Source organism: Nuphar pumila, chromosome 7 (genome assembly GCF_984573655.1).
Source record: "Nuphar pumila chromosome 7, dmNupPumi1.hap1.1, whole genome shotgun sequence".
In the NCBI taxonomy this organism is placed as follows: Eukaryota; Viridiplantae; Streptophyta; class Magnoliopsida; order Nymphaeales; family Nymphaeaceae; genus Nuphar; species Nuphar pumila.
Genome location: NC_143255.1, coordinates 128,568,454 through 128,595,799, shown reverse-complemented (window position 1 = coordinate 128,595,799; position 27,346 = coordinate 128,568,454). Strand labels below are relative to the sequence as shown.

The 27,346-nt window shown below is 38.7% G+C and overlaps 1 protein-coding gene across 2 annotated transcripts; it reads right to left on the bottom strand.

The window, feature by feature from the left end:
* On the bottom strand, positions 1 to 26,863 carry LOC149833475 (pyruvate dehydrogenase E1 component subunit beta-1, mitochondrial-like). Of its 2 annotated transcripts, none has more exons than XM_090015146.1 (15): positions 26,819 to 26,863; positions 25,408 to 25,488; positions 25,172 to 25,249; positions 18,342 to 18,422; positions 18,235 to 18,261; positions 18,084 to 18,146; positions 17,806 to 17,892; positions 12,391 to 12,516; positions 11,451 to 11,584; positions 11,280 to 11,352; positions 11,129 to 11,194; positions 917 to 955; positions 717 to 841; positions 509 to 623; positions 1 to 317 (listed from the first exon to the last, which is right to left on the bottom strand). In XM_090015146.1, exons 2-15 carry the CDS (start codon positions 25,468 to 25,470, stop codon positions 252 to 254), a joined length of 1,143 nt encoding a protein of 380 aa, XP_089871272.1. In that variant the 5' UTR covers positions 25,471 to 25,488; positions 26,819 to 26,863; the 3' UTR covers positions 1 to 251. The 2 variants fall into 2 exon arrangements, with proteins under 2 accessions (XP_089871272.1, XP_089871271.1); XM_090015145.1 differs by lacking the exon at positions 26,819 to 26,863 and adding an exon at positions 26,697 to 26,748.
* Between the last annotated feature and the right edge of the window lie 483 nt (positions 26,864 to 27,346).

Sequence of the window (27,346 nt, the reverse complement as noted above, 5' to 3'; positions counted from 1 at the left end):
TTTGCAAAGAACATGTTTCCATTTTCATCAAATTTACTGAAGGATGCTCAAACATTCAGCACCACATGAAATTCTAGACTTTTATCGGCTTATTCTACAAGATGGCTCAACAAAACCTTGAGAGGAAGAATGCAAAACAAAATGCAAGGAAGAAAAGAATACCCTTCCCTCAACAGTCTGCAGCTTTACATCTCAAAAGCAAGCATAATCAAGCCAATCCACAGCTTGAAGAACATTACTTGGGCAAAAGCTTAAGCAACGGCAGCCAGGGGAACAGAATGGAAGGTCCTTTTAACCGTTCGCACAATGTCATCAACCTGCATACAATTGATATTTTTTAGAGTGGGTGGTAAGATTTCAATAAAAAATTTATATTTGATCCATATATCATCAAACATGATTTCAACAGCATTAGCAGGGAGTTGAAAATTGATGAAGCAAAAACCGTCTAATTTATTGTCCAAATATGAAGCCAAGTATACTGCCAACAATTAAGAGAATATTATACCTGTGGAACAGCCATCCTCTCTAAATTGGCTGCATAAGGCATGGGTACATCAGCTCCAGCCACTCTATAAACTGGTGCATCAAGGTAATCGAAGCAGTCCTCCATCACTGATTGACTGTTTGAATAGAAGAGGAAATTAGAACGCTACAAACTTTCATATCAGGTGTACAAGTTGATAAAAATTTACCAAACCAAGAAAGACACAAACCCGATTTCTGCACAGACACCACACTGTGGGAAACCTTCTTCAAGGGTAATAAGCCGATTGGTTTTCTTGACAGAAGCAAAGATAGTGTCTCTATCAAGAGGCCTTATCGTTCGCAGATTTATAACCTGCAAAAGACATAATAATAAAATTTCATGAAAGATTTGATCTTCGTATTCGATTTAATAACAATTTGATTTTACCTCAGCACTTATTCCTTCCTTGGCAAGTATCTCCGCAGCCTGAAAATTAGGCAAAAAATTCTCGCAACAGAATAAGTCAAGAATATATAGATGGTGTTGCTATCATAATGTCACATGAAGTAATAAAGTGGCATTCTTGGAACAATATTGAGTTTAAACAGATATAGAATAGAAAAAGAAAAAAAAATGAATGACAAATTTTAAAGAAATATCATGATATTATTATAGTGATATTTTTAATTTTTAGAAAATTTCTCTATATATCATTTATATCTGGAGTTTTTTCCTTACTAAAAAAGTAATTAAAATGAAAACAAGAACAACTGATATTTTTAACTCTTTCCCACTATGATAACAAAATTATTGCCAACTTCCATACTGATATGCAGGGTTGAAAGAGATAGCAGGATGATTCGGTGATAGGTCGTGCCAGGGTTTTATGCTATCATAACACATGATACGATACCTATTGTATCGATAGGCAAATATGGTACGATACACAGTTGTAATTGTATTGGATGTATCATATGATACACCATGACATGATACAGGGGTGTATCATACAATACACCTTTGGCGCATCTTAAAAGGTGTCAAAAAAGGTTTTTTTAGTTTTAAATCCCCTTAGGGCCGGTTTCCTCACTTATTTAAAAGCCATTAGAGAGGAACCCATACACCTTAGAGGTCTAGGAGGTGTTTTGGAGGACCGATTCTTGCGCAAGGGAGAGGGATTTTGTTTTTCACGCACAGGAGAAATTTTCCACCCATTATTCACTCAAGAAAGTATGCTAAGGTAAAAAATCTCTGTCTTTGCTTGTTATTGAGTTTTGTTGAGGAAGATGACATCAAAAGCATGGTTGGCATTCTCGGAACTCGGTATCAGATCAGCCACATCCAACTCGGTGACTTGGACGACTCAACTCGGCGACTCGGACGAGTCAACTCAGCGACTCGGACGAGTCATGATTTTTATATAATTGATTAAAAACAAATTATAAATATGCAATTTATAATACAAAAATACATGTATTATTACTAAATTTAACATAAGTGTGTTTAGCAATCCTCTCAAAAAATTATATAATAATAATATAAATTTATAAAATTATAGAAGTGTCTGTGTGTGTATATATATGACTTATAAAAGCACATATTTTGTAAATATGAAAACTGAATATATTAATTTTAAATACAGATTTCTTATTTATATATAGCATAGTCACTTGTATTGTTAAAGGCAAATTCTCGGCGAGGGTATTCCTCAAAGAGAAATTTTCAAAAGTTGATAAATCTCGAGAGTTTAAAAAATAAAAAAAAATATAAATAACAACAAAAGAGCTAAGAAAACAATAAGTTTCGCATTATTTTTCTTTCAAAAATATAAAACAAAAAACAAAAAAATAGGAAATGCAAACTTAAAAAAAAGTTTTACCCAAAAATATCATGATATTTTCATGATAATATCGTGATATTTTGTCTTCTGGCGATATTTTGAAAATATGATGAGATACTACCTTTAGTATCGGCTACCTTAAAATATCAGTATTTCTCGCCGATATTGGTGACAATGATATATAGATATAAATATAACAAACATATGTAATTTCAGAGTTTTAAAGTTTTAATATTTTTCACTTATAGAAAAAAGTAACCTATATTTGTTAAAATGTAAATTGTAATACATATATATTATTTAATATTATTATTATATTTTTCCTTTTATTATTTTCTTATTCTATTTTCTTTTATTTTCTTTTTTAGCATCTAGTTCAATAGGAACTAGATATTTGATCCAATCAAGTTCAATAAGAACTAGATATTGGAACTTGACTGTGCAAATAGCCGTTGGACTGTAGTCCAAGAGCTATAATAAGAGTTGTTGGACTCTAGTCCAACCGCTATAATAAGAGCCGTTGGACTAGAGTCCAACATCACTTTTGGAGAGCTCAAAATGAGCACTCCTCTCTCTTTCACTTTTTTGTATATATAGGGGTGAACCCCTTCAATGTATATTACAATACTTCTTAAGCATTTTGTGCATGAATAAAGTATCATTTATTTTTCAAGTGTTCTTCTTTTTATACCCTTTCAAGGGTCATGCTTGTAGTATCTCCAATAGACACTTGTTTGTGAGTTATTTGTGCATTTGTTGAAGACCACCATTTCATTACATGGTATCAGAGCTACGAAATCCTTAGATCTTTAAGTGCTTCTGCCTCAATTTTTGTGCCACATTTATAAAAAGTGTTTCATCACCTTATTCTTGGCTCAAGAAGATTTGTTTGAAAAAAGGCACACTTGTGCTAAAAAAAATTGGTTTTGTATCCTCTCTCTTATTCCCTTATTTATCTACTCTTTTTCTTTTCTTTTCTTTTCTTTTTTTCTCTCTCCTCCTATCTATTCCTCTCTTACCCTTGTAAAAGATGGATAACAATGATAAGATCACCATCATTCCTATGAAGCTAAATGATACTAACTATGTAATGTGGGCTTCGATTATGAAGCACCATATTTGGGAAAAAGGTTTATGAGGTATACTGGATGGTTCCGATTCGGAACCTAAACTATCTCTTACCAAGAAAGAGGGTGATAAAGAAGTTCCTCTAACGGAGGAAGAGAAGAGTAAGGCGTTAGCCACTTATGAAAAAAAATGAAAAGAGTGGAGGATAGGGCATGCAAAAATTATGTCATGGCTCATCAATAGCGTAGACATTAAAAAATGCTCTAGTCTAGCTAAGTTTGAGCATGCTGATAAGGCTTGAGAATACCTCAAAAACATGTATTCCCTTAAAGATATTGCACATGTGTGCAATTTACAAGACAAAGTTCGGACAATGACTCAAAAAGATAAAACTATTCGAGAATATTACAATGAGTTGTCCGAACTTTGGGATGAGTTGTCTGAACTTTAGGAAGAGTTGTCTCTTCTTGAGCCCAAATGGCATTGTGCCGAAGATATCGAGCTTCGCCAAAAGCAACTCGATATGGAACATTTCTATCAATTTGTGAATGGTCTAAGGCCGGAGTTTGAATCCACCAAATCGGCCCTTTTACATCGTGAAAAAATTCCTTTTATTGTTGATACTATAGAAGAGCTCACTATGGAGGAAAATAGACTTAGAAAAAGTACTTCAAAAATTGATAATGCCTCAGTTTTAGTTGTGTCTAGACCAAAGAATCATACTCGTACTTGCAAGTCGCCTTATTTTGGAAGGCAAAACGGTGACTTTGATAAAAGAAAAATCATTTGTCATCATTGTCATGAACCGGGGCACTATAGGCCTCAATGTCTAAAGTTAAAAAGAAAGAAGAAAAAAGAGTTGCATCTGTTGAATCTGAGTCAAAAGATCAAGATGCACCAGTATCTTGGCTCAACTGATAGAAATCCTTCAACCTCTTCTCAAAAGGGTATCCTCCTCAACTGAAGCCTCAAGTAGAGCAGCAGTTGCATCTTTCTCTGGTCCAGGTAACTTTCTTTGGCTTTTAAATTCTGGTGTTTCTTTTCACATGACCTCAAATGTTAATAGTCTATTGACTCTATATGAATGTCTTAAAAATAACTTGTGTTAAAGGTTTTTACAGCTGATGGCACATCTCTTGAAGTAAAAGGAATAAGATGTTTTGAAAATCTTCAAAAATCCAAAAAAAAAATTATCCCAGAAGTTAGATATATCCCTAAACTTAATTTGAATCTCTTATCTGTCTCACAAATATCTGACTATGAATATAATATCTCCTTCTCTACTCATGGTTGTTGGGTACAGAATCGTCAGTCAGGGAAGTTGATTGGGGAAGGCCATAGAGAAGGAGGACTCTATTACATGGATTTTTTTAGAATTACCTAAGAATGCATTTTGTTATAATGTTCAGAAATTAGAATTGGATTTATGGCACAAAATACTTGCCATCCTCATATGTCTAAAATTCAATATTTTTCAAGTTTGGTACAATTTTGTAATTCTAAATTTTTTTCTTGTAAAGACTGCATTCTTGGCAAAATGAAAAGGTTACCATTTCTTAGTAAAACTTTTGTTTCTTCGCGACCACTTGAGTTAATACATTCGGATGTTTGGTGCCCCGCACCAGTTATTTCCAAAGGTAGTTATACATATTATGTCATTTTTGTTGATGATTTTTCTAGATATACTTGGATTTATTTTCTTAAACATAAATCTAAAGTCTTTGCTAACTTCTAAATATTTCATAAAATGGTTAAAAATAAGTTTCAAAATGATATTTCCGTTTTTCGCACTGATTCAGGGGGGAGAGTTTATGTCCAAAGAATTCAAAGACTATCTCAATTTACATGGTATTACGCATCAAAGATCATGTCTACACACTCCACAACAGAATGGCCTAGCCGAACGCAAACATCGGCACATTATGGAAACTACTAGGACCTTTCTAATTGCAAATCAAGTTCCAAAAAGTTTTTGGGCTGAAGCGGTCCTAATTGCCACCTACCTCATCAATAGGCTGTCATCTTCCTCATTAAAGAATACAACTCCAATAGAAAAACTTGTTAATTTAAATCCAGATTATTCTAGATTAAGAGTCTTTGGATGCAAATGTTTTGTTTTCACCAACAAAAATGACAAACTCTCTCTCGGGCAATCCCATGTGCCTTTTTAGGATATGTTGATAATCAAAAAGGCTAAAGGTGTTTCGATTTTCAAAATGACAAATTATATGTTGCAAGAAATGTACCGGTGGATAACTGTTTCAAATATTTGGGATCTATCATTCAAAAGTATAGAGAAATTGATAGAGATGTAAATCATAAGATAAAGGTTGAGTGGATGAAATGGAAAAGTGCAACTGGAGTGTTGTGCGATCATAGAATGCCATTGCAGTTGAAGGGAAAGTTTTATAGAACGACTATTAGGCCCGCTTTACTATATGGTACGGAATGTTGGGCTGCCAAGAGACATCATATTCAAAAAATGAGTGTAGCTCAGATGTGTATGCTTAGATGGATGTGTGGAAATACAATAAAAGATAAGATTCGGAATGAGGAGATACGTAAGAAGGTAGGCGTTGCACCCATTGAAAATAAGATGAGAGAGAATCGTTTACGATGGTTTGGACATATTCGGTGAAGGCCTAATGATGCTCCAGTTAGAAGGATGGAGAAATGGGAAAATATATTAGTTAAAAGAGGTCGGGGTAGGCCTAGGAAGACTTGGATGGAGATGATAGGAAAGGATATGAATGCTTTGAACCTCACCGAGGACATGGCATTGGATATAAATGATTGGAGGAGAAGGATTCATGTGGAAGACATAGAATGATTTTCTTTGTTGGTTCATATCGCAGACCCCAATTGTTTTGGGATGAAGGCGTAGTTGTTGTTGTTGAAGAAATGTATCCTTTTTTGAAAAAAGAAAGCTTCTTTGAATTTGAAAAATCCAAGGATGTCACTGAATACTCGTTTTTAATTGATCCAACTTCAAAATCCAATGAATGTGATTTTGGATGTGACACTGACAATGATCAAAGTCCTATTGTTGTTGAAAATGATGATAATGAAGAGCAAATTCATAGGGATGTTAGTCTAAAATATTCAAGACGTAGAGAGCAAAATCTTCCATGTGCATTACAAAAATACTCTGAAGTTTCACCCAGAAGAACGTCTAGAATCTCTAGACCTAAAAAATGTGTCTTACAAATCTTTTTCACCCACATATAGGGCAGCCATTACATTAGTACAATCATATGTTGAACCATCACCCTATTCTCAAGCCAAAAATCATATAGAATGGATAGAAGGCATGAAAATAGAATTGGATGCACTAGAAAAGGTCAACACTTGGATGATCCAAGATATCCCTCCAGGTAAGAAACCTATAGACCGTAGGTGAGTATACAAAGTCAAAAGCAAAAGTGATGGGACCCTGGAAAGGTATAAGGCCCGTTTAGTGGCAAAAGAATATGCCCAAGAGTATGACATCAATTATGAATAAACATTTGCTCCTGTGGCCCGTATGACTACTGTTAGAACTTTAATAGCCTTGCCTCCATTAGAACATGGCATATCTTTCAATTGGATGTCAAAAATGCTTTCCTGAATGGGAATCTCGTTGAAGAAGTATACATGAAAGCCTCACCTGGTATTAGTATCCCTAAGGGTAAAGCTCTTCGTCCAGAAAAAGTTTTTTATAGTCTTAAACACGCTCCAAAAGCTTGGTATGACCGATTTAGTTATGTTATGCTTGATATTGGTTTTCAACCTTGTTTAACTGACACTGCTTTGTTTGTTAAGAAATTTGATGCAAGCATCATTATTCTTCATCTCTATGTGGATGATATGATCATCACCGGAGGCGACAAACAAGGAGTTGCAAATATAAAATTTCTTCTTAAAACTCACTTTGAAATGACTAACTTAGGTTTATTAAGATATTTTTTAGGCATTGAAGTCGCTTATTCCCCTCAAGAGTATTTGATATCTCAATCTAAATTTGCTCTTAATATTGTTTTCAGGTCTGGAATTACAGATGATAAGAAAGTGGACACTCCAAAAGTTGTCAATGCTAAAATGAAAATTGATGATGGAGAACTTCTTGATGATCCTACTCCTTACAGACAGCTTATTGGAGTTCGCTCTTATCTTTCCATTACTAGGCCAGATATAGCTCATGTGGTTCATACAACCATTCAGTTTCAGCATGCTCCCACTTCTGTGCATATGGGAGTAGTTTTGTGTATTATTAGATACTTAAAATCCTCTCTTTCACGAGGACTCTTCTTGCCTGCTTCATCTTCATTAAATTTAACTGCATATACTAATGCTGACTGGGGAGGTGATCCCAATAACAGGCACTCAACTACTGGTTTTTGTATGTTCCTAGGTGAAACCTTAATTTCGTGCAAGAAGCATCAGAAAGTCTCTCTTTCCTCCACCGAAGCTGAATACAGAGCCATGGCAACCACCACTATGGAGGTTGTTTGGCTCAAACGATTTCTAGCGGATATAGAAGTTGAAACAACGCAAACTTCAAAGATGTGTTGTGATAATAAAAGTGCGATCTACATTGCAAGCAACCAGACATTCCATGAGCGCACTAAACACATTGAGATGGACTGTCACTATGTCAGAGAGGAATACTTACATGGAACCATTGATTTGTCATATGTTACATCAGAATATCAATTAACAGACTTCTTCACCAAGCCTCTCGCTGCTCCCAGATTTCACTTCCTCTTAGGCAAACTTTCGCTCATTGTACCGTAAGTTTGAGGGGGAGGGGAGTGTTAGAATGTAAATTGTAATACATATATATTATTTAATATTATTATTATATTTTTTCTTTTATTATTTTCTTATTCTATTTTTCTTTATTTTCTTTTTTAGCATCTACTTCAATAGGAACTAGATATTTGATCCAGTTGGAACTTGACTGTGCAAATAGTTGTTGGATTGTAGTCCAACAACTATAATAAGAGTTGTTGGACTCTAGTCCAACAACTATAATAAGAGTCGTTGGACTAGAGTCCAACGGCTCTTTTGGAGAGATCAAAATGAGCTCTCCTCTCTCTTCACTTTTATATATATATAGGGGTGAACCCCTTCAATGTATATTACAATGCTTCTTAAGCATTTTGTGCATGAATAAAGTATCATTTATTTTTCAAGTGTTCTTCCTTTTATACCCTTTCAAGGGTCATGCTTGTAGTGTCTCCAATAGACACTTGTTTGTGAGTTATTTGTGTATTTGTTGAAGACCACCATTTCATTACAATATTTATAGGTAAAAAATAAAATAAACAAAAAAAAGAAAAAAATCATGATTGGAAAAACAAAAAGGACTTAAAGTTGATTATTGTGATTGGCAAATGGAGTGGTGGATATTTAAGAAGCAATTAAAGGAAGCATGCTTAATTGGGTACAAGGATGGTGCCAAAGTTTATTCAAAACAATAATTAAAAAGAAAAACGACCTAAAAAATTGTCAACTACCTGCATCCACAAAAGTGAAGCCATTAAAAAAGGGTAAAAGCCATCCTTAATTGGGCCTAAGGGATAATGCCTAACATTTTGAAACGAGATGGACTTAATTACACCTAATTAGAAAATCAAACTTTCTAAAAAGCTGTGAACTACATTCAAGGAAATAAGTCATTAAAGAATGTATGTCTAATTGGGTGTAAGGGCGGTGACTAAATGTAGTACAAAAAATAATTAAATTCGCTGCTGAAAACAAAAGTAAACAGCATTTTGCTGACTTAGCCGAGTCTCAAAAAACTTGGTCAACTCGGTTGAGTTTTAACTACTCGGATGAGTCAGAAGATGGACTCTGACGAGTCTAGACCTAACCGAGTCCTACTGTTTTTATGACTCGGTTAGGTACCGATACGAGGCAACTTGGTCGTCACGAGTTGACTCATTGAGTTTGCCAACCATGATCAAAAGACCCGACATGGAAAAGAGGCACTTAAATAAAGAGTGGAAACTGATTGAAAATCAAGTCCAACTATTATTACAACACTTTTTCTGGTGGTGTTAAAGCATCATTTAACCAACACACATCAAAATGTTGCCCATGCATGATAAGGAATTTGTCGGAGGCCATGAAATGACAATGTCAATAGTTGCTTAGTGATTTAAGAGAAAGAAATCATGAAAATGCTATGATGCAAAAACAATGTATATGCAACCGTAAGAAGGTGATTAAGGTGATGATGAGCTTCATAGACCATAGATGGATTGGGCAACTTCATCAACCACTTCATGCTGCAACATACTATTTGAATCTTGCATTAAGATACTCCCAAACATTTAATATGAATAGGGAAGTGAACAAGAGAATTTTGGATTGCATCGAGAGGTTGACCCTTGATCATCGCATCCATGATGAGATTCATAGAGAAATGAAGATGTATGATGGTGCATTGTATGACATAGGGAGACATGTGGCAGTGTGGAACCTTTCCACAATGTGTTGAGGTAATTTAATTTATTTGTTTATTTCAATTTCATTTTGTTATTTTCTTAAGATGTGTATCTATTATTGTTTTCTTTTCCTTTTATACTTTTAGATATGTGGTGGACTAAGTTTGGCAGTCATTGCCCAGATTTGAGAGTTTTTTTCATTCGCATTCTTAGTCAAACATGTAGTGCAAGCGGACGCAAAAGAAACTATGAGTCACGTGGCATGATATTTCATAATTTGCATTTTTCTTGTGAGATATGCATGTATTCATAGTATTTTTACTTTATTATTTGATGTTTGATGTCTTATGCAGGTCATAAATGCTTGATATGTGATATTAGGATTTGTGCAATTCATTATTGTTTCATGTGTTATGAATGTTTTGGATTTTTGAATTTTTTATTAAAAATTATGATTTTTTACGATACAATACCTATCTTATTTTGGGCTTGACTGATATGGGTTATGATACGCTATTTACAACCTTGGGTCACACTATTGTAATAAAGAAGTCTCTGGTTTGAATCTCATGAGGGTTATCCCCCAGTTCTTTGTCGGTTTACCCACAAAAAAAAAAAACTTTCGTGCGTATATGCATTATATTTGTCCTTCACTTCGCTACAGATTTCATTTGAGCAGAAAATGCTAAATTAAACAAACACTTTGGGAAGCAAGTAGATAGAATTACATGTATCATGTAAATGTGCACAAAACTAGAACAACTTTGCAGAGGTAATTATGCAGCTATTCATCCAAAGATGTCAAAATCCACAGCCAATAGTGTCAATCAAGTCCCACATTGCCTTCTACTAATAGTTCCAATGAAGATTTATCCCTTAGGTCATTTTTTTAGAAGCCAAAATATCTTTTTAAATATTCATACATAAGCCATTCCAAGTAACTTGGGTTAGAGATAGAGCAGTCAATTTGCCATGTAAAAGACCATTTTTTCACATTTCTGAACCATGGTCTAAAAAAGTAGAACATTTTATATGGTACTCCAAAAGCAAACAGAATCAATTACAAGCACAAGACAACAATAGTTGTTCATTACATACTGATAAAACCCCTACAAGCACCCGATTCAATGCTTTGAAGAAATGGACTCAAAAGGCAATCCAACTTTAGATAATAAAAGAATCAGCTTTGCCACATTTTAATTAGTGCTAGGCTATTAGATAGTAATAGTAATTACAAACATATCATGCTTAGCCTCTGTGGTATACATCTATATTTGCAAAGAATGGTCAACCGTGCAAAACAGACCAAAACACACTGACCTGAAGTGCATACCCAACCATCTTAGAGAAAGCTGTAATGGTCACATCATTTCCAGACCTTTCTATCTGCCAAAATGAAAAGTGATATATGAGAATAAAATGAAGCTTCTTGATTAGCATGCAAATTCATGCAAATTCATGCAAAACACACCTTAGCCTTCCCAATTGGAAGACAGAAATTAGAGTCAAGAGCCTCAGCCGAAACAGGAAAAGATTCACCATATCTGCATCAACACCATATTTGTCAGAAACAATAAATCATTACAAAGTTACAAGCTGGTGTTTCTTTTTCTCTAATATGAATGAATAACCTAACACATACAGTAATTCGTTTTCAAGAAAAACAACAGGATCTGGGTCTCTAATAGCGGCTTTAAGCAGTCCTCGAGCATCTTCTGATGAGTAAGGAGCCAGCACTTTAAGCCCGGGACAAGCTCCATACCAATTGGCATAACACTGTAAACAAAATCATCAAATAAATATCATCCTTAGTTTCTTCCTAATGTAGTGGTAGTTTGATAAAAGAACATGCAAAACAAAGCAGACAAGTTTTTGCAGCAAACTGGTCGCTCAACAAGTATAAGTCACAAGAAAGATGTAGGGAGAGCCCCAAGGGGTTTGGTGCAGTGGAAGGGGCCTTGGCCACTAGACGGGTGGGTCAGGATTCCATTCCCGTAAGTGCCAAACCTCTTGCATTAATGAGGGCAAGGGATAAAAGTCAAGGGGTAAGCCCTTGCTTATCCCTTGCTCAGCCGAAGCGGGGCGACTCCTTGGGGGCAAGGGGTTCGCCATGGGTTTACACCGTCGGGAAAGCAACCGTAAGTATGGCAGGCTTAGCCAGCGATTAGGTCTCTGGTCCCGAGGGTTGTTTCTCCATCCTTCATGGAAAAAGAAAGATGTATGCAGTTCTTTCCAACTAATGCCCAAAAATTAAATGCAAAATGCTAAGATTAAATCCATACACTTCAAGTGAAGGTCATAACATGCAAATGGCAAGTGACAGGTCACTTAACTAGTAATTATATAAAGAACACTTTGATATAACACAATGTTGAACTACTGTCAGATAAATGGCACCAAATATTGCGTCAAAAACCCAGATCCATTACAATTCAGCTTTCTTGTATTTAAATAACAAAATGTCAAAAACAAGGTGGAGGTAGAAGTACAACAATTCTGAAGGCTTCACCAGCCATAAACAAAGTACGCTTGAGTACAATCAACAATCACAACAATGGTCAAGTCAGAGAACAGCACCAAACCTGGGAATGTTGAGCACCAACTCCTGCTGCTGCCCCATTAGGTCCCCTGAAAACAATAGGCACGGGGATCTGACCGCCAGACATATAACAGGATTTTCCAGCAGAATTGATGATGTGATCAATAGCCTGTTAAAGAAAAGACAGTTTCCAAAATTCAATGGACATGGAAGGAACATTATCATGTAATATGTGAGAACCACGGCCCACTTAGCAGACACCATGCCTATAAATAGGCCAGAATTTGAGCATTAGTCACATGCATATACTATGATTACTGCCAGAGTTAATTGAGGTTATAGATCGTGAATAAAGCAGCCATCAGGCGCACATGCATTAGCACATATCTGGACAACAACAACAAAACAACAACAACAATAACTACGCCTTCATCCCAAAACAATTGGGGTCGGCGATATGAACCAAAAAAGAAAATCATTCTGGGTCTTCCACATGAATCCTTCTCCTCCAATCATTTTTATCCAATGCCATGTCCTCGGTGAGGTTCAAAGCATTCATATCCTTTCCTATCACCTCCATCCATGTCTTCCTAGGCCTACCCCGACCTCTTTTAAGTTTTAACTAATATATTCTCCCATTTCTCCATCCTTCTAACTGGAGCATCATTAGGCCTTCGCCGAATATGTCCAAACCACCGTAAACGATTCTCTCTCATCTTATTTTCAATGGGTGCAACGCCTACCTTCTTTCGTATCTCCTCATTCCGAATCTTATCTTTTATTGTATTTCCACACATCCATCTCAGCATACGCATCTCAGCTACACTCATTTTTTGAATATGATGTCTCTTGGCAGCCCAACATTCTGTACCATATAGTAAAGCGGGCCTAATAGTCGTCCTATAAAACTTTTCCTTCAACCGCAATGGCATTCTACGATCGCACAACACTCCAGTTGCACTTTTCCATTTCATCCACCCAACCTTTATCCTATGATTTACATCTCCATCAATTTCTCCATACTTTTGAATGATAGATCCCAAATATTTGAAACAATCATGCACCGGTATTTCTTGCTCACCAAGCTTCACTACACTCCCATCACTACTTCGTTGCTTACTAAACCGACATTCCATATATTCTATCTTACTCTTACTCAACTTAAAACCTCTTGCTTCCAATGTTTGTCTTCATAATTCTAACTTAGCATTAACCCCAGCTCTAGACTCATCAATCAAAACAATATCATCAGCAAACAACATATACCATGGCACATTTTCTTGAATTGATCTCGTAAGCTCATCCATCACTATAGCAAATAGGAAAGGGCTTAAAGCAGATCCTTGATGTAACCCAACCGTTATAGGAAAATTGGTTGTCACCCCTCCACAAGTGCGGACATTGGTTACTACTCCTTCATAAATATCTTTAATTATACTAATGTACTTGAGAGAAACACCTTTCTTCACCATTGTCCACCAGAGAACGTCCCTAGGTACTCTATCGTATGCCTTCTCCAAATCAATAAAAACCATATGCAAATCTTTGTTCCTCTCTCTATTTCTCTCAATAAGTTGTCTAAGAAGATGTATAGCTTTCATAGTTGATCTTCTAGGCATAAAACCAAATTGATTCTCCGATATCATGACAACCTTCCTCAACCTAGACTCAATCACCCTCTCCCAAAGTTTCATAGTATGACTCATGAGTTTTATACCACGATAGTTTGTGCAATCCTGTATATCACCCTTATTCTTATATAGAGGCACCAAAGTACTCTTCCTCCAGTCATTAGGCATCTTATTTGTCCGCCAAATCTTGTTAAAAAGATTTGTCAACCATTCTAAACCTTTCTCTCCCAAGCACTTCCAAGCCTCGATAGGTATACCATCTAGGCCAACTGCCCTTCTTGATTTCATTTTCTTCAAAGCCTCTGCAATTTCTTTCTTTTGAATCTTGCGCATAAAGTCACGATTCATCTCATGAAAAGGAATGGAGAAGTCTCCAAGATCTTGAGCATGACTTTCATTAAATAGCTTATCAAAATAATCTTTTCATCTCTCCTTAATCTCCTCATCTTTGACTAGAACCCTTTGCGTTTCATCTTTGATACATCTAACCATACCAGATCCCTCGATTTCCTATTTCTCATCTTTGCAAGCCTATAAATATCCTTCTCGCCCTCTTTGGTATCTAACTTGTCATAAACCTCCTTATATACCTTATCCCTCGTGTTTCGAACTACTTTTTTAGCTTCCTTTTTTGCTATCATATACTTCTCCAAATTCTCATTATCACAACTCTTACTTAGATTTCTATAACACTCTCTTTTAACCTTAATAGCTAATTTGAGATCCTCGTTCCACCACGATGTATCCTTACCTAGCGGTGCACCGCCTTTAGACTCACCCAATACCTCCTTAGCCACCTTTCTCATACCACCCACTATCTTATTCCACATTGATTCTGAATCCTCCTCGAGACACCAATCAGCTTCCTTAACTACCTGCTCTACAAACATTTCTTGTTTAGCTCCTTTCAGTGCCCACCACTTAATTCTAAGATCTATCCGATGTCTATCCCTTTTGCGGCATTGTCTAATTCTAAGATCTAAAATTAAGACTCTATGTTGTGTAGCTACACTTTCTCCCAGTATAACCTTACAATCGATGCAACAACCCCTATCTCTCTTTCTAAGTAGGAAAAAATCTATCTGACTCGTATTAACCCCACTTTTAAAATAGCCTCCATGGATACTCTCAAATCCATCTAATGCCTACGTGCCCATTAAGGTCACCGCCGATGAAAAGCCTTTCTCCATAAGATATCCCTTGTACTACTCCATCTAAATCTTCTCAAAATTGACGCTTAATGAAATAATCTAAACCTACTTGAGGTGCATAAACACTAATAATATTAATAATATCCGTACCTAATACTAATTTAATAAGTAAAATCCTATCACCCTTCCTACGGACCTCAACTACATTATCTATAAACTCACGACTCATAACAATCCCTACTCCATTCCTATTTATTCCTGTATACCAAATCTTATATCCCCAAGGTTCTATCACTTTTGCTTTCTCACCTACCCACATTTTACATTTTGCTTATGAAAAATACAACACAGAACTCAGGAACTACACATCAAATACACAAACATCCAGCATTAGTGAACCCACAGAATTTTCAGGAGATTAGACTTATGTGGGAAATAACATGTGACAACATGCTTAGAGGGTTTTCAGGCATCCTACAGTTCAATTAACAACAGAGGCCACATTTTAAGTGTTGCTTATGAAAAGTATGACACGAACTCACGAACTACACACCAAATGCACAAACATCCAGCACTAGTGAACCCACTGATTTTTTAGGAGATTAGGCTTATGTGGAAAATAACAAGTGACAACATGCTTAGAGAGTTTTAACTACATCCTGCAGTTCAATTAACAAGTGAAGCCCGATAAACTCAGTCTGCAACCGTTGATTGACATATTTCAAAACATGGGTTTTGGATCTAAGATATATTAATTAGAATCTTGGAATGCCAACCTACAGCCTATCAAATCCAACACCAGACAGCTTCCAATTTGTCATACAAGTACTCAAGGTAAACTTTGCTCATTCTCAATGTTTTATGTCATTTAAACAATTCAAAGCAATGGTTTCGAATATCACAAATGCATGAATTTTCTAGGCACAAATGCATGAATATAAAGTACTTGGTGTGGATGTTTCCAACTTAGATCAGACCAACACCAGGTGGAATATATCATGCCACCAAATAGATTTAAATTTGACCAAGTCTGTAACAGCTGGACTTGGATTCAATAAGAATCCCGCAATGTCACAACTAGAACTGCTCATACTTAAGCCTAGGGATGCACATGAGCTGGGTTCGAGACGAGCTTGGGCTGGCTTGGCTCGGCTCGAGAAGAAAATCTGGTTGTTCAAGCTCCGCTTGAACAACCTTTGCCCAGGATTGGTTTGAGTGGAGCTCGAGCAAAGCTCGGGTCGGCTTGAGCTTTATACCTTTAATTTAAAAACATTTTCAAAGTTTTTGAAATTTGTGTAAAAAGCCTCCTTGAAATAGAGGAAAATGGTGGGATTTGAACCCACACCACTTCCAAAGATGACCAACAACTTACCCGTTAAGGTAAGACCTCTCTTTGTGACCACATTATGAACAAAGTACATACATATATAAAATTAAAATCTAATTTCTTTATATAACTATGTGAGCCGAGCTTAATCAGGCTTACCGAGCTGGACTGCATGTTCAAGATCGGCTCATTTATTTTTTCAAACGACTTTGAGCCAAGCTTAAATGGGTCGAGCCCGAGCTAGCTCGGATCGTTGTGCATCCCTACTTGGGCCTGGTCACTGGTCAGGATTCAACCAATTGAGAGTCCTACAGTCATTTCTAGGTCAAGCTAAGTTCCAGGTTTGTGTCAGGTCCTTTTTGAGTGAAGATCCTCTAGCGATCATCATTCCTCAAGAACTTGCAGCAGCTGGAATGACTATTATTTTAGATATGCTTATAGCACTTTTACTTGACATAAGGCCACTGAAACTTTTATCCAACCACTACAATGAATCATAATGATTCATATGAACTTCTACTTGCCAAATTAATATGATTTATAAAAAATACTTCATTACATGCATCAAATCAAATTCCTGACAAATTGTATAAACTTTATTTTAGGAGCAGATTGGTCTACATATCAGCAGTCAAGGGAATCAGTAACTCTTTATTTGTTTCAGACATTAATCAAGAACATCTGTTAACATATTCTATAGATACCAGTATACACTAATGTCCTATGTCACAGGGACTCGCCCAATTGGGTGCCGCACCCGGTGCGGTCAACCTGACCCTGGGTGAGTTGACCACACCCAGGGTCATTTATGTCCAACTTTTGGACTTTAACTTTATATATGTCACAGGGACTCTTCAACTGGGTGCCACACCCGTGTCGCACCTGATGCGGTCAACCTGACCCTGGGTGCAGTCAACACACCCAGGGTCATTTATGTCCAACTTTTGGACTTTATATATATATATATGTATATATATATATGTATATATATGTATATATATATATATGTATATATATATAATTTTTTATATTTTTGCCACACCCGGGTTTTTTGAAAGTGCCGCACCCCCACACCCGCACCCATGTGACATAGCTAATGTCCAAAATGTTCATTGGTCCACATTCCAGCAACCACAGACATCATTATGCACTAATTTCAAGGCATATTCACAAATCTATTTCTTGGGAAAATCTTGGTGAGGGAATTTTTTGTACTTGAAATCATAGTTAGTCTCCCATATAATTCTAGTTCCATACATCATGTACTTATTTAAAAATGGAAAAAAGTAAAAGAATGATGGTAAAATTAAAATGTCTGAAAGAAGACAACATAAGAAAATAACCCTAACCTGCATCGAGAAATTAAAAGTCATAAACTCCACTACAGGCCGAAGCCCATAGTAAGCTGCGCCAACACCAATTCCAGCAAAACCAGCCTGCAATCAGACATCATCGAATACCTCAGTGACAGACTTTTCAAAATAAAAACATCCCAGATAATTTAACATGCATTGCACAATTATTTCAAAACTCATTAAAGTCAATCACATAATGACATACATTACCAATTGTTATGAAAGGCGTGCAAAACTGCTAAATAAGGTTACTCTTATAACACATGAATTACCTCTGTGATAGGGGTATCAAGAACTCTGTTAGGACCATATTTCTCAAGGAGGCCTCTGGAAACCTACAATGAAAACCATGACATGGTAAATTCTGGAATTGCTTGCAGAGGAACAATCCATCTACCTACACACGTTAGAACCTTATCTAACCTTGTATGCTCCCTGATATTCACCAACCTGCCATAAAAATTCAGCATTAATGCACAGATTAACAAAAACTTTTCAGAAACTTTAATCTTATCACATCCTATAGATACCTCCTCGCCCATCAAGAAAACTTTGGGATCTGCAGCCATCTCCTCATCAAGTGCAGAGTTTAGAGCATCACGTACTGTCATCTGTAACAATCCAAACACGTCCCCTAAAGACCGTAACTCACTATAACTAAAGCTAAAAAATTAGAGGATATAAGGATTTTGACAAAAAAAAGATAAAGATAAAGAAAACTGGGACAAAAATATCCAGTATGTAGCCATGCTTTCAACATTAAAAACAGGAGGGAAGCAAAAACGCTTGCACGCATGATTCTCAACAAGGGTGATCATCACATATTGACTTCTGTTCCTCTTAATCCCCAACTCCATCAGAATCCAAAGTTTCAAAGTCTCATAAACCACCACTGAAAACTCTGAATCCTTACAAAATGAGGATTTTATGCCAATTTCAACTACTTGATAAAATTGATGAGTTTGAATGTCAGCCGGTCATTTTAAGTGAATTATAATGAACCAAGTGTTGAACACTGTTACACGCCCTAGGTCTTCCTAGCCAGATCCATCCCAGACCCGCCCAACAGGGATTGCGCAAGAGAGAGTTCCCCACTCCTCCTGGGATTCTCTGAGTATTTCACCCAGCCTGGAGTCCTGCCCAGGCTGGGACTCTAGTGGGATGCCCACCTTGAAATCTCATCCAGCTGTGGATGTGTATTTTACTCTTTTATCCATCTTTTGTTCTATAAATAGGCATGTACAGTTACTTTATTTCTTAATGAGATTTATTGAGTTCAACCTCTAAATTTTGTTTTGGTTTGTGTGATTGCTCCCTGAGGAAAAGACTTTGCTCCCTCACCCGTTCGTCCATCCCTGATCATCATCGGCCAGTTAGAAACGTATTTTTCCCTTCCAACCGTACCTTCACCTTCTGCCTCGATTCTCATGCCCACCAGGTGAGACCCCCCCATCTTTCTCCCTGTCATTTTCCCTTGGTCCTGTCCCCTTGCCTTGGGACATGCCTCCCTTTCCACACATCTCTAGTCATGTCCCGTATCTTGGGACACAGATATCTCACTTCCCCGTCTAGCCGTGTCCCTGCCTGGTGACATGCCCTACTCATTGCAGTGTGTCTGGCACCTACTGGACACGCCGCTCCTGTTGCCGCAACAGCCCTACCACGATCTTAGATCCAATCTAGCCCCCTTAGCCATGCAAACCCCGTTTCTTTCTGAGCTTTGATCTATGCTCCGCAAGACCATAACCACATGACTGACCCCTCTGGGAATCGAGTCCTGACATTTGGTATCATAGCAATCGTTCCTGCGAGCCACGCCGATCAACCGACTGCCCCGATCGATGCAGCAAGGGCCCACACCCTTCCTGCTTCTGCTCAGGTACGATTCGACATGCGTGTTAAATTTCTTAGTTATAATTTTCAATTACGTTGCATCGGATTTTATCGTGTGGAGTGTTAGATCAGTTCCAACGCTGATCTAACTCGAATCCAGAGGATTCAATTTCGTTTATCGTGCTCATGCGATTTTTGAGTCTCCAAAGAGAAAAAATAGTCCCAACGACATTTTAGACGTGTGGCTGATTTTTTTCTCAGCCTGCACCAAGCCGAATACGTAATTTGGTGCAACACAGGCACTTTGGAGAGGGTTTGACCAACCCAAGTGTTTGACCGTTGTTACAGAACGTATTTATTTTGTTTACGGGGGCTCCACCCCTACCCGATCGTTTGCGCACATGGTGCTACCAGTACCATTAGTGTAACTCTTTTACCGTATCACGAGTCTAGTCAGTAAGGGCCCATGCCCTTCTTATTTCTGTAACCCTAAAAACCCATGATATGACTCGAGCACAGAAGATGTACAGTGAACTCCACACCGTGTTTGAAACAAGATCTACTCAGGTTGATGAGCAACTCGCTAAATTGGCCAATGACGTGGCTACGCTCAATGGAAAGTTGAATGAGCGATTTCGGAAGCTTCTCGTGCTTATAGATGAACACGATAACGATCGAGATGATCGTAATGGGAAATCCAACTCGGGCGGCCAAACCTCGGGGTCCACCAACAAACCTTATTAAGCACGCCAACAACGGCTGAAATTTCCTAAATTTGCAAGGGATGACCCTACAAGTTGGCTATTTTGGGCTGAGCAATATTTTAGTATTGCCAGGACGCCTGAGAAGGATCGGGTGGCCTTCACCTCGATCTACCTCGAGGAAGATGCCATCCGCTGGTATCACCGGTTGGTGTCTCAGCTAGGGACACCTACTTGGGAGGGTATTTCCAGTGCTCTAGTGATAGGATTTGGTCCATCTGCCTATGCCAATTACCATGTCTCGTTGTCCGAGATCCGCCAACTAGGGGTGGCCAACCGGCCCGATGGGCCAAGTCGACCGTGCCCGCCATGGGCTGGGTTTGGGCCATGATTTTAGGCACGGGCCCGTTAGGTACCGGGCAGAAACCTGACCTGTTATATACGTGGGCAGGGCTCGAGCCGACCCACGGGCTACCAGGCTAGCCCGATGGGCCTCAATTATTTATTATTTTTTTAATAATATAATTTTTTTTAAAAATAACTATTATATAGTAACTTGAATAACTATTATTATTTACCTAATTAGTTGCATGGAAACTTGCTATTTATTACTTATTACTGTTTACCTAATTAGTTGCATAGGAAGTTGCTATTCTCTCATTAACCCATAATTTCAGTTAAGCATTTATGCATTTTAGGATGGGGCCAAGTCGGGCCAGGCCCGCTTCACATTCGCCCGTTGGGCTGGCCCATGGGATTCTCTTCAAACCCGAGCCCGTTAAGAACTGGGCCAAAACCCAGTCCATTAGCGGGCCGGGTCGGGCCAACCCGATGCCTACCCCTGCTACCAACAGGGCAACATTATCGATTACCAGCAGAGTTTGAGAGGTTGAGTAACCTTATTACCAGTTGGTCCCAAGAATCACTGATTAGGAGGTTTATTGCAGGTCTTAAACCAGACCTGCAAATCGAGGTTCAGGCCACGAGACTAATATCCCTGATGCAAGCTTTCGAATTGGCATGCATGGCCAAGGAGAAACTGTCATGGATAAACTCACGCTGGACACGACCAGGTGGGATGTCCAGTCAGACGTAAATGTCCTCAAGGAACCCAGCTTCTAGCAGGATTGTGTCCTGCCCCACATAGGAGGTCGCCCCTCCTAGGTCTATAGAGTGGGCCACAGGTTGCTCCCAACCACCTAGTCGAGCGTCTGAACCATGGCCTAATATGCAAGTGAAGCAACTCTCTCGCGAATACATGAAAGAGCGTTGCAAGAAGGGCCTCTGTTATCACTGAAATGAGATATAGACCAAGGACCACAAGTGTAAGGTCTTGAATATGTACCTTCTCAATAGTGAGGCCGAGGACGATGAGCCCAGTGACCTTGAGTTGACCGATACGAGTGATGATGCTCTGGAGGAGGTTTAGGAGATATTGTACCATGCACTAGCCGGCGTGTAGGGTACCTAGTAGAATCAGTCTGTTGATGATTTCAGTGTTGATCAACACTGGTTCGACGCACAACTTTGTGTGTACTCAGACGGCTAAACGAGCCAAGTGCACGACTATCCTTCAACAACCCTTTAAGGTAGTGATCGAGAACAGTAGCAAACTAAGATGCATCGCTTTATGGTCTGGAGTTCGATTGGAGATCTAGAGAACCATCCTGACCACAAATATGTATGTACTGCCGATTAAGGGTGCAAACGTGGTTCTAGGAATGCAGTGGCTCCGGTCCTTGGGTTCTGTCCATTGAAACTTCAAAGACATGACGATAGAGTTTGAGTACAGGGGTCACCAGGTTTCGATTCGAGCTTCTCCCAGAATACCTTCTTCTTTAACCGAGTCTAAACAACTTGCCAAGGTTGTTCGAGAGGGTGTCTCTCAGGTGTTCTTGATGGTGGCGGCAGATGGGGTACCCACAACCCCTATAGAGACCCTAGCTGGCCTGGAGGCCTTGCTTCAGGAGCCGAACAAAGTGTTTGACGAGCCCAAGGGCCTAACACCCACCCGATCGCACGATCATGCGATCCCCATTGAGTCGTAGGCCAAGCCCGCAAATGTAAAACCTTACAGGTACGTGCACGCTTAGAAGCTGAAAATTGAGCGGTTAGGCAGGAAGATGCTTTCTGACGGGATCGTTCGAGCCAACAAGAGTTTGAATTCTTCTCTAGTTCTTTTGATGAATAAGAAAGACGAATCTTGGCAGTTCTACATCGATTATCGGACCCTGAATCAGATTACAATTAAGGACAAGTACCTAATTCCACTAATCGACGAATTGCTGGATGAACTCCACGGGGCACGATATTTTTCGAAGCTGGACCTCAGGTTCAGTTATCATCAGATCTGCATGGCCCCAGAAGATGGCATTTCAAACGCACGACGGCCACTACGAGTTTTTGGTGATGCCTTTCATTCTCACCAACGCTCTAGCCACTTTCCAGTGCTTGATGAATGATGTTTTTTGTCCCTACCTACAATGATTCATATTAGTCTTCTTCGACGACATCCTGATCTACGGTCCTTCTTGGGAATACCATATGCGCCACCTGCAGATTGCCCTGGAGACCCTCGATGAGCATCGGTTATATGCTAAATGGACCAAATGCAACTTTGGTTAGACCCGTGTCCATTACTTGGGACATGTTATCTCGGGTCAAGGTGTAGAGGTGGACTTCGAGAAAGTCGCGGTAATATAGAGTTGACAAGTAGCCTAGCCGCTCAAGGGACTGCGGGGGTTTCTCGACCTTACCGGGTACTACCAGAAATTTGTTCAGGGGTACACTCAGATAGCCCACTCCCCTGACGGCCCTCTTGAAGAAGGGTGCCTTTCACTGGAGCTAGGAGGCTACCGCAGCCTTCGAGTCTCTCATGACTCGAGCATCTGTTTTGGCACCATCGGATTTCATGAAGACTTTCGTGGTTGACACCGACGCATCCGAGCTCGGTATAGGGGTTGTTATTATGCAACAAGGATAGTGGACCAGGAGTGGGGTTGACAAAACGACCTGAGAAAAGGAAGACCGGATAGCAGTTCAATATCCGGAGTTCCCACCTTGAGGACAAGGCGTATTTGAGAGGGGTGGATTGTTACGGACCCGCACGCGCCCCAGGTCTGACCAGCCAGATCTGCCCAATTGGAGTCCCGCAAAACTGGGATTGCGCAAGAGAGAGAGCCCCCACTTTTCCAGGGATTCTCTGAGTATCCCACCCAGCCTAGAGTCCTACCTAGGTTGAGACTCTGGTGGGATGCTCCCCTTGGAATCCCATCCAGGGTGGGACTATGGATGTGTATTTTACTCTTTTATCCTTCTTTTGTTCTATAAATAGACATGTACAATTACTTTATTTCTTAATGAGATTTATTGAGTTTAACCTCTAAATTTTACTCCGGTTTGTGTGATTGCACTCTAATGGAAAGACTCTGTTGCCTCACCCGTTCATCAATTTCTCTTCATTGTCGGACAGTTGGGTACGTATTTCTCTCTTTTAGCTGCGTCTTCACCTTTTGCCTTGATTCTCGCATCCACCAAGTGAGACCCCCATCTTTCTCCCTGTTGTTTTCCATTGTTCGTGTCCCCCTGCCATGGGACACGCCCTAGCCACTCGCCTCCCCTTCCATGCATCTATAGTTGTGTCCCCTACCCTGGGACATGCCTATCACTAACCCGCTGAGTCGTGTCCCTGCCCGATGACACGCCCTACTCGTTGTAGCGTGTATGGCACATACCAAATACATTGCCCCTACCTCCGTTGTTGCACCCTCTCCTATTGCCGCAACAGCCCTACCACGGCCTCAAATCCAACCCAACCCCCTTAGTCGTGCAGGCCCCATTTCTTTTCGAGCTTTGATCTTCACTCCGCAAGGCCAAATCCGCAGGACCGATCCTTTTGGGAAGCAGGTCCTGACAAACACCCTTGCTGAGCGAGAGTGATGAATCACTCCATATCCAAGCATAAAGTTTGAAGAAAGCTGCTAAAATAGTGAGTAGAAGCTATAGAATATAAAAACAACAACAACTAGATGAGGACAAAAGAACCCAACTTCCAAACAACAATAAGAAACTACTATTTCTATTATTAAATTAAACATATCTTCCTTCAGGTTTCAACTCCTACTACTCATTCACGTATAATTTCAACCAGTTTACGTTGGCTCTTTTTCTTTCTATCAAATGTATAACTTGAAAGGCATGCTTAAGAGTAACTGTTATTCTACAAAGTTTTAGTTTCTTAGACAACAACCGATTCATAGAGAAGAGAACTGTTTCCTTATCGAGAATTAATATTGACTACCAGGATGTAGCTTCTAAACCAGCTAACCAGACTGGACACCATCTATTTGCTACTTTTAGGATTTATCTTTGTAGGACTGTGCCAGCAAATTATGATAATATGATTTGACATTTTTATTGTGCCAAGGCAGTCTTTCATGAATGGCTTATTCATATAAAGATTGAGTAGCACCTTGTTGTTTAAGAATATACATGTTCATTGAACAAGGGATTCTGGGTTCACACTTCAGATTTCTGAACAGATTCCTGGTTTCCTCAGTTTGCTGCAAACGTTGGCCATTGCAAGAAGTAAATAGCAGATATGATTTCCTTGAATATGATATTCGCTGCATCATTTACTATGTAAAAAGGCACTTTTCCAGTTACACTTGAATGAATTGTTGCATTTGCGGTTCACCATTGAGTATGATTATATGGATCCATACACTTAGCTATGTTTGCTCAATAAATGAATCAATAAGGATCAGAAAGTTTATGCGGAAAATTCAATGAATAAAGAATGTGGCAACAAGAGAAGTCAGCTATACCTCCTTTGCAGCACTTGAAAAATTCCTTTGTAGCATAGACAGTTCAGGAAAAATCCTGCGTAAAGACTGTTCACGAGCCTGCAAGAAAAGCCAGGAAACACGCACACAGATTTCTATGTTATGATAGAGTTGATTAATACCCATCAACAGAATGATCATAAGGTCCCCAATACAAACATGAGAAAAAGTCAATCTTATTCTCGCAGTTTCCTTAATGAATGAGGCAGAAGTGTTACCAAGGTGGATACAGCGGCAGGGAATCCACTGCGCCCAACTTTTTGCATAATAGTACTAAACATTTTTGCTCTTTTGAAGCTCTACCAGGCATAGAATGAAAAAAGAACATCAGTGAAGGCTCTGATTTGGTTATTTAACCACACACACACATACACAGGGAAAAAAGCATGTTAGCCATTTCACATGAAAACCTAACTTTTCAGGTATCAAAATTAACTGTTAGTACCCATAAATAAAGCCACAAGACTGCTGGTTTCCTCATTAGGCACAACGCGCAGGCAAGAACATAAACCTTACATTTATACACAAACAGAAAACTTGCAAACGGCAAATCGTTAACCAAGGGACATTCGTCTAACACAAGTTCGCTTAAGAAACCCCTCAACAGGCAACAAAAACATGCCATTAAGTCAAAATCGGCTTTCCTTTTCTCACAGTTCTCACAGAATTTACATTAAAATAAAAAAAGAAGAAAACAACGCACTACCATAAAGAACAATCCATAACCCAACCCCACAAAAAATTTAGCGTTCGATCAACAGATGTAAACAAATACTTATCCTGTTCACTCGATTATTCAAAATATGTTCAACGAGGTTTACTATAATAACATAAACAGAATATCATTCATAAAACAATAAACACCATCTTCACGCCCAATTTAGCTTTGGAATCGTGATCCCACTCACGTAGCAAATACACCAAAAACCACAACACCTTACTCAAAAGCGAACCAACTTCCAAAAATTTCGCAGACTGAACGCTTAAGTGATGCAAACCCAGAACCGATTCAAAAAGTATATTAATCAACCGACACCAATTAAGTTCCACTCAAACATTTAGATACCCACTCGTCTCAAAAGGCTCATACGTTACTTTTAAGCTATGATTAACATAAATTCAAGCTTTAACACAATAGGATTTCCTATAATCTCAAAGAAAACCACAAACTAAATGTTCACAATCGCCCAAAAAAAACAGGTAATCGACGGGAAAGGTAAAATTAAGCCAAAAAAAACGCCACCAAGATCACAAGAATCGCTTCTTTTCATAACATCGAAGTCAAACACCCATAAACTTAACCATAGAGATCGCCCCATCAAATCCTTATTTGATTCAATCACGATCTGATCAAACATACCACCAAATATCGACTTAGTTGGCACCAAACCACCCATCAGAAGAATCGGAAACCAAGAACAAGACCAGTTATCACAAAAAAAAGAAGACAACAACCCAACAACAAAGAAAGACCAAAAGAAACGCGAAATCATCAATAAAAATTCACCCAGTAATATCGCAACGATCGACGAAGACGATTCGCTTCCTCGAGGAAAAAACTGTACAGGATAGAATCGAAATGAACGAATGAGAGAGAGAGAGAGAGAGAGAGAGAGATGTTAACCAAACCTCCTCTTTTCTTTTTTTCTTCTTTTTAATCTCTTCTCCATCTACGAACCTTCTTGCATTTACTTATTGTTTCTGTTAATTGTAATTAAATCATTTTAAAATTAATTAATCCCTCTAACCCTTATCTCATCTTTTGCAATTTGTATAGAGCCACATTATTGATTTTGTTCTTTAATGGCGAATCATTAAAGCAATTTTAAGTGAAAATTATTTTGATTATATGAAGTCTAAGTTTGACGGACCCGATCCATGGACTCGCCAACTATCTTCGTCCATAGTCCTTGGTCCTTCATGGGCCTGCACAACCGCACCAACCCATTGTGGTTCCAACACGAAAACTCGATTCGCTGTGGCCGATGATTAGGGATGATAACGGTTCGGGTTCGGAACGGGTGCTGCCAATACCATATTCAAATGATTGGATGTTGGCTAACAGATTCGAATTTGAATTCGGGTTTGGATGGTGAAAAGCTCATAACATGTAATGGGATTCAGATATTTTCCCGATTTGGTAGCAAAAAAATTTAA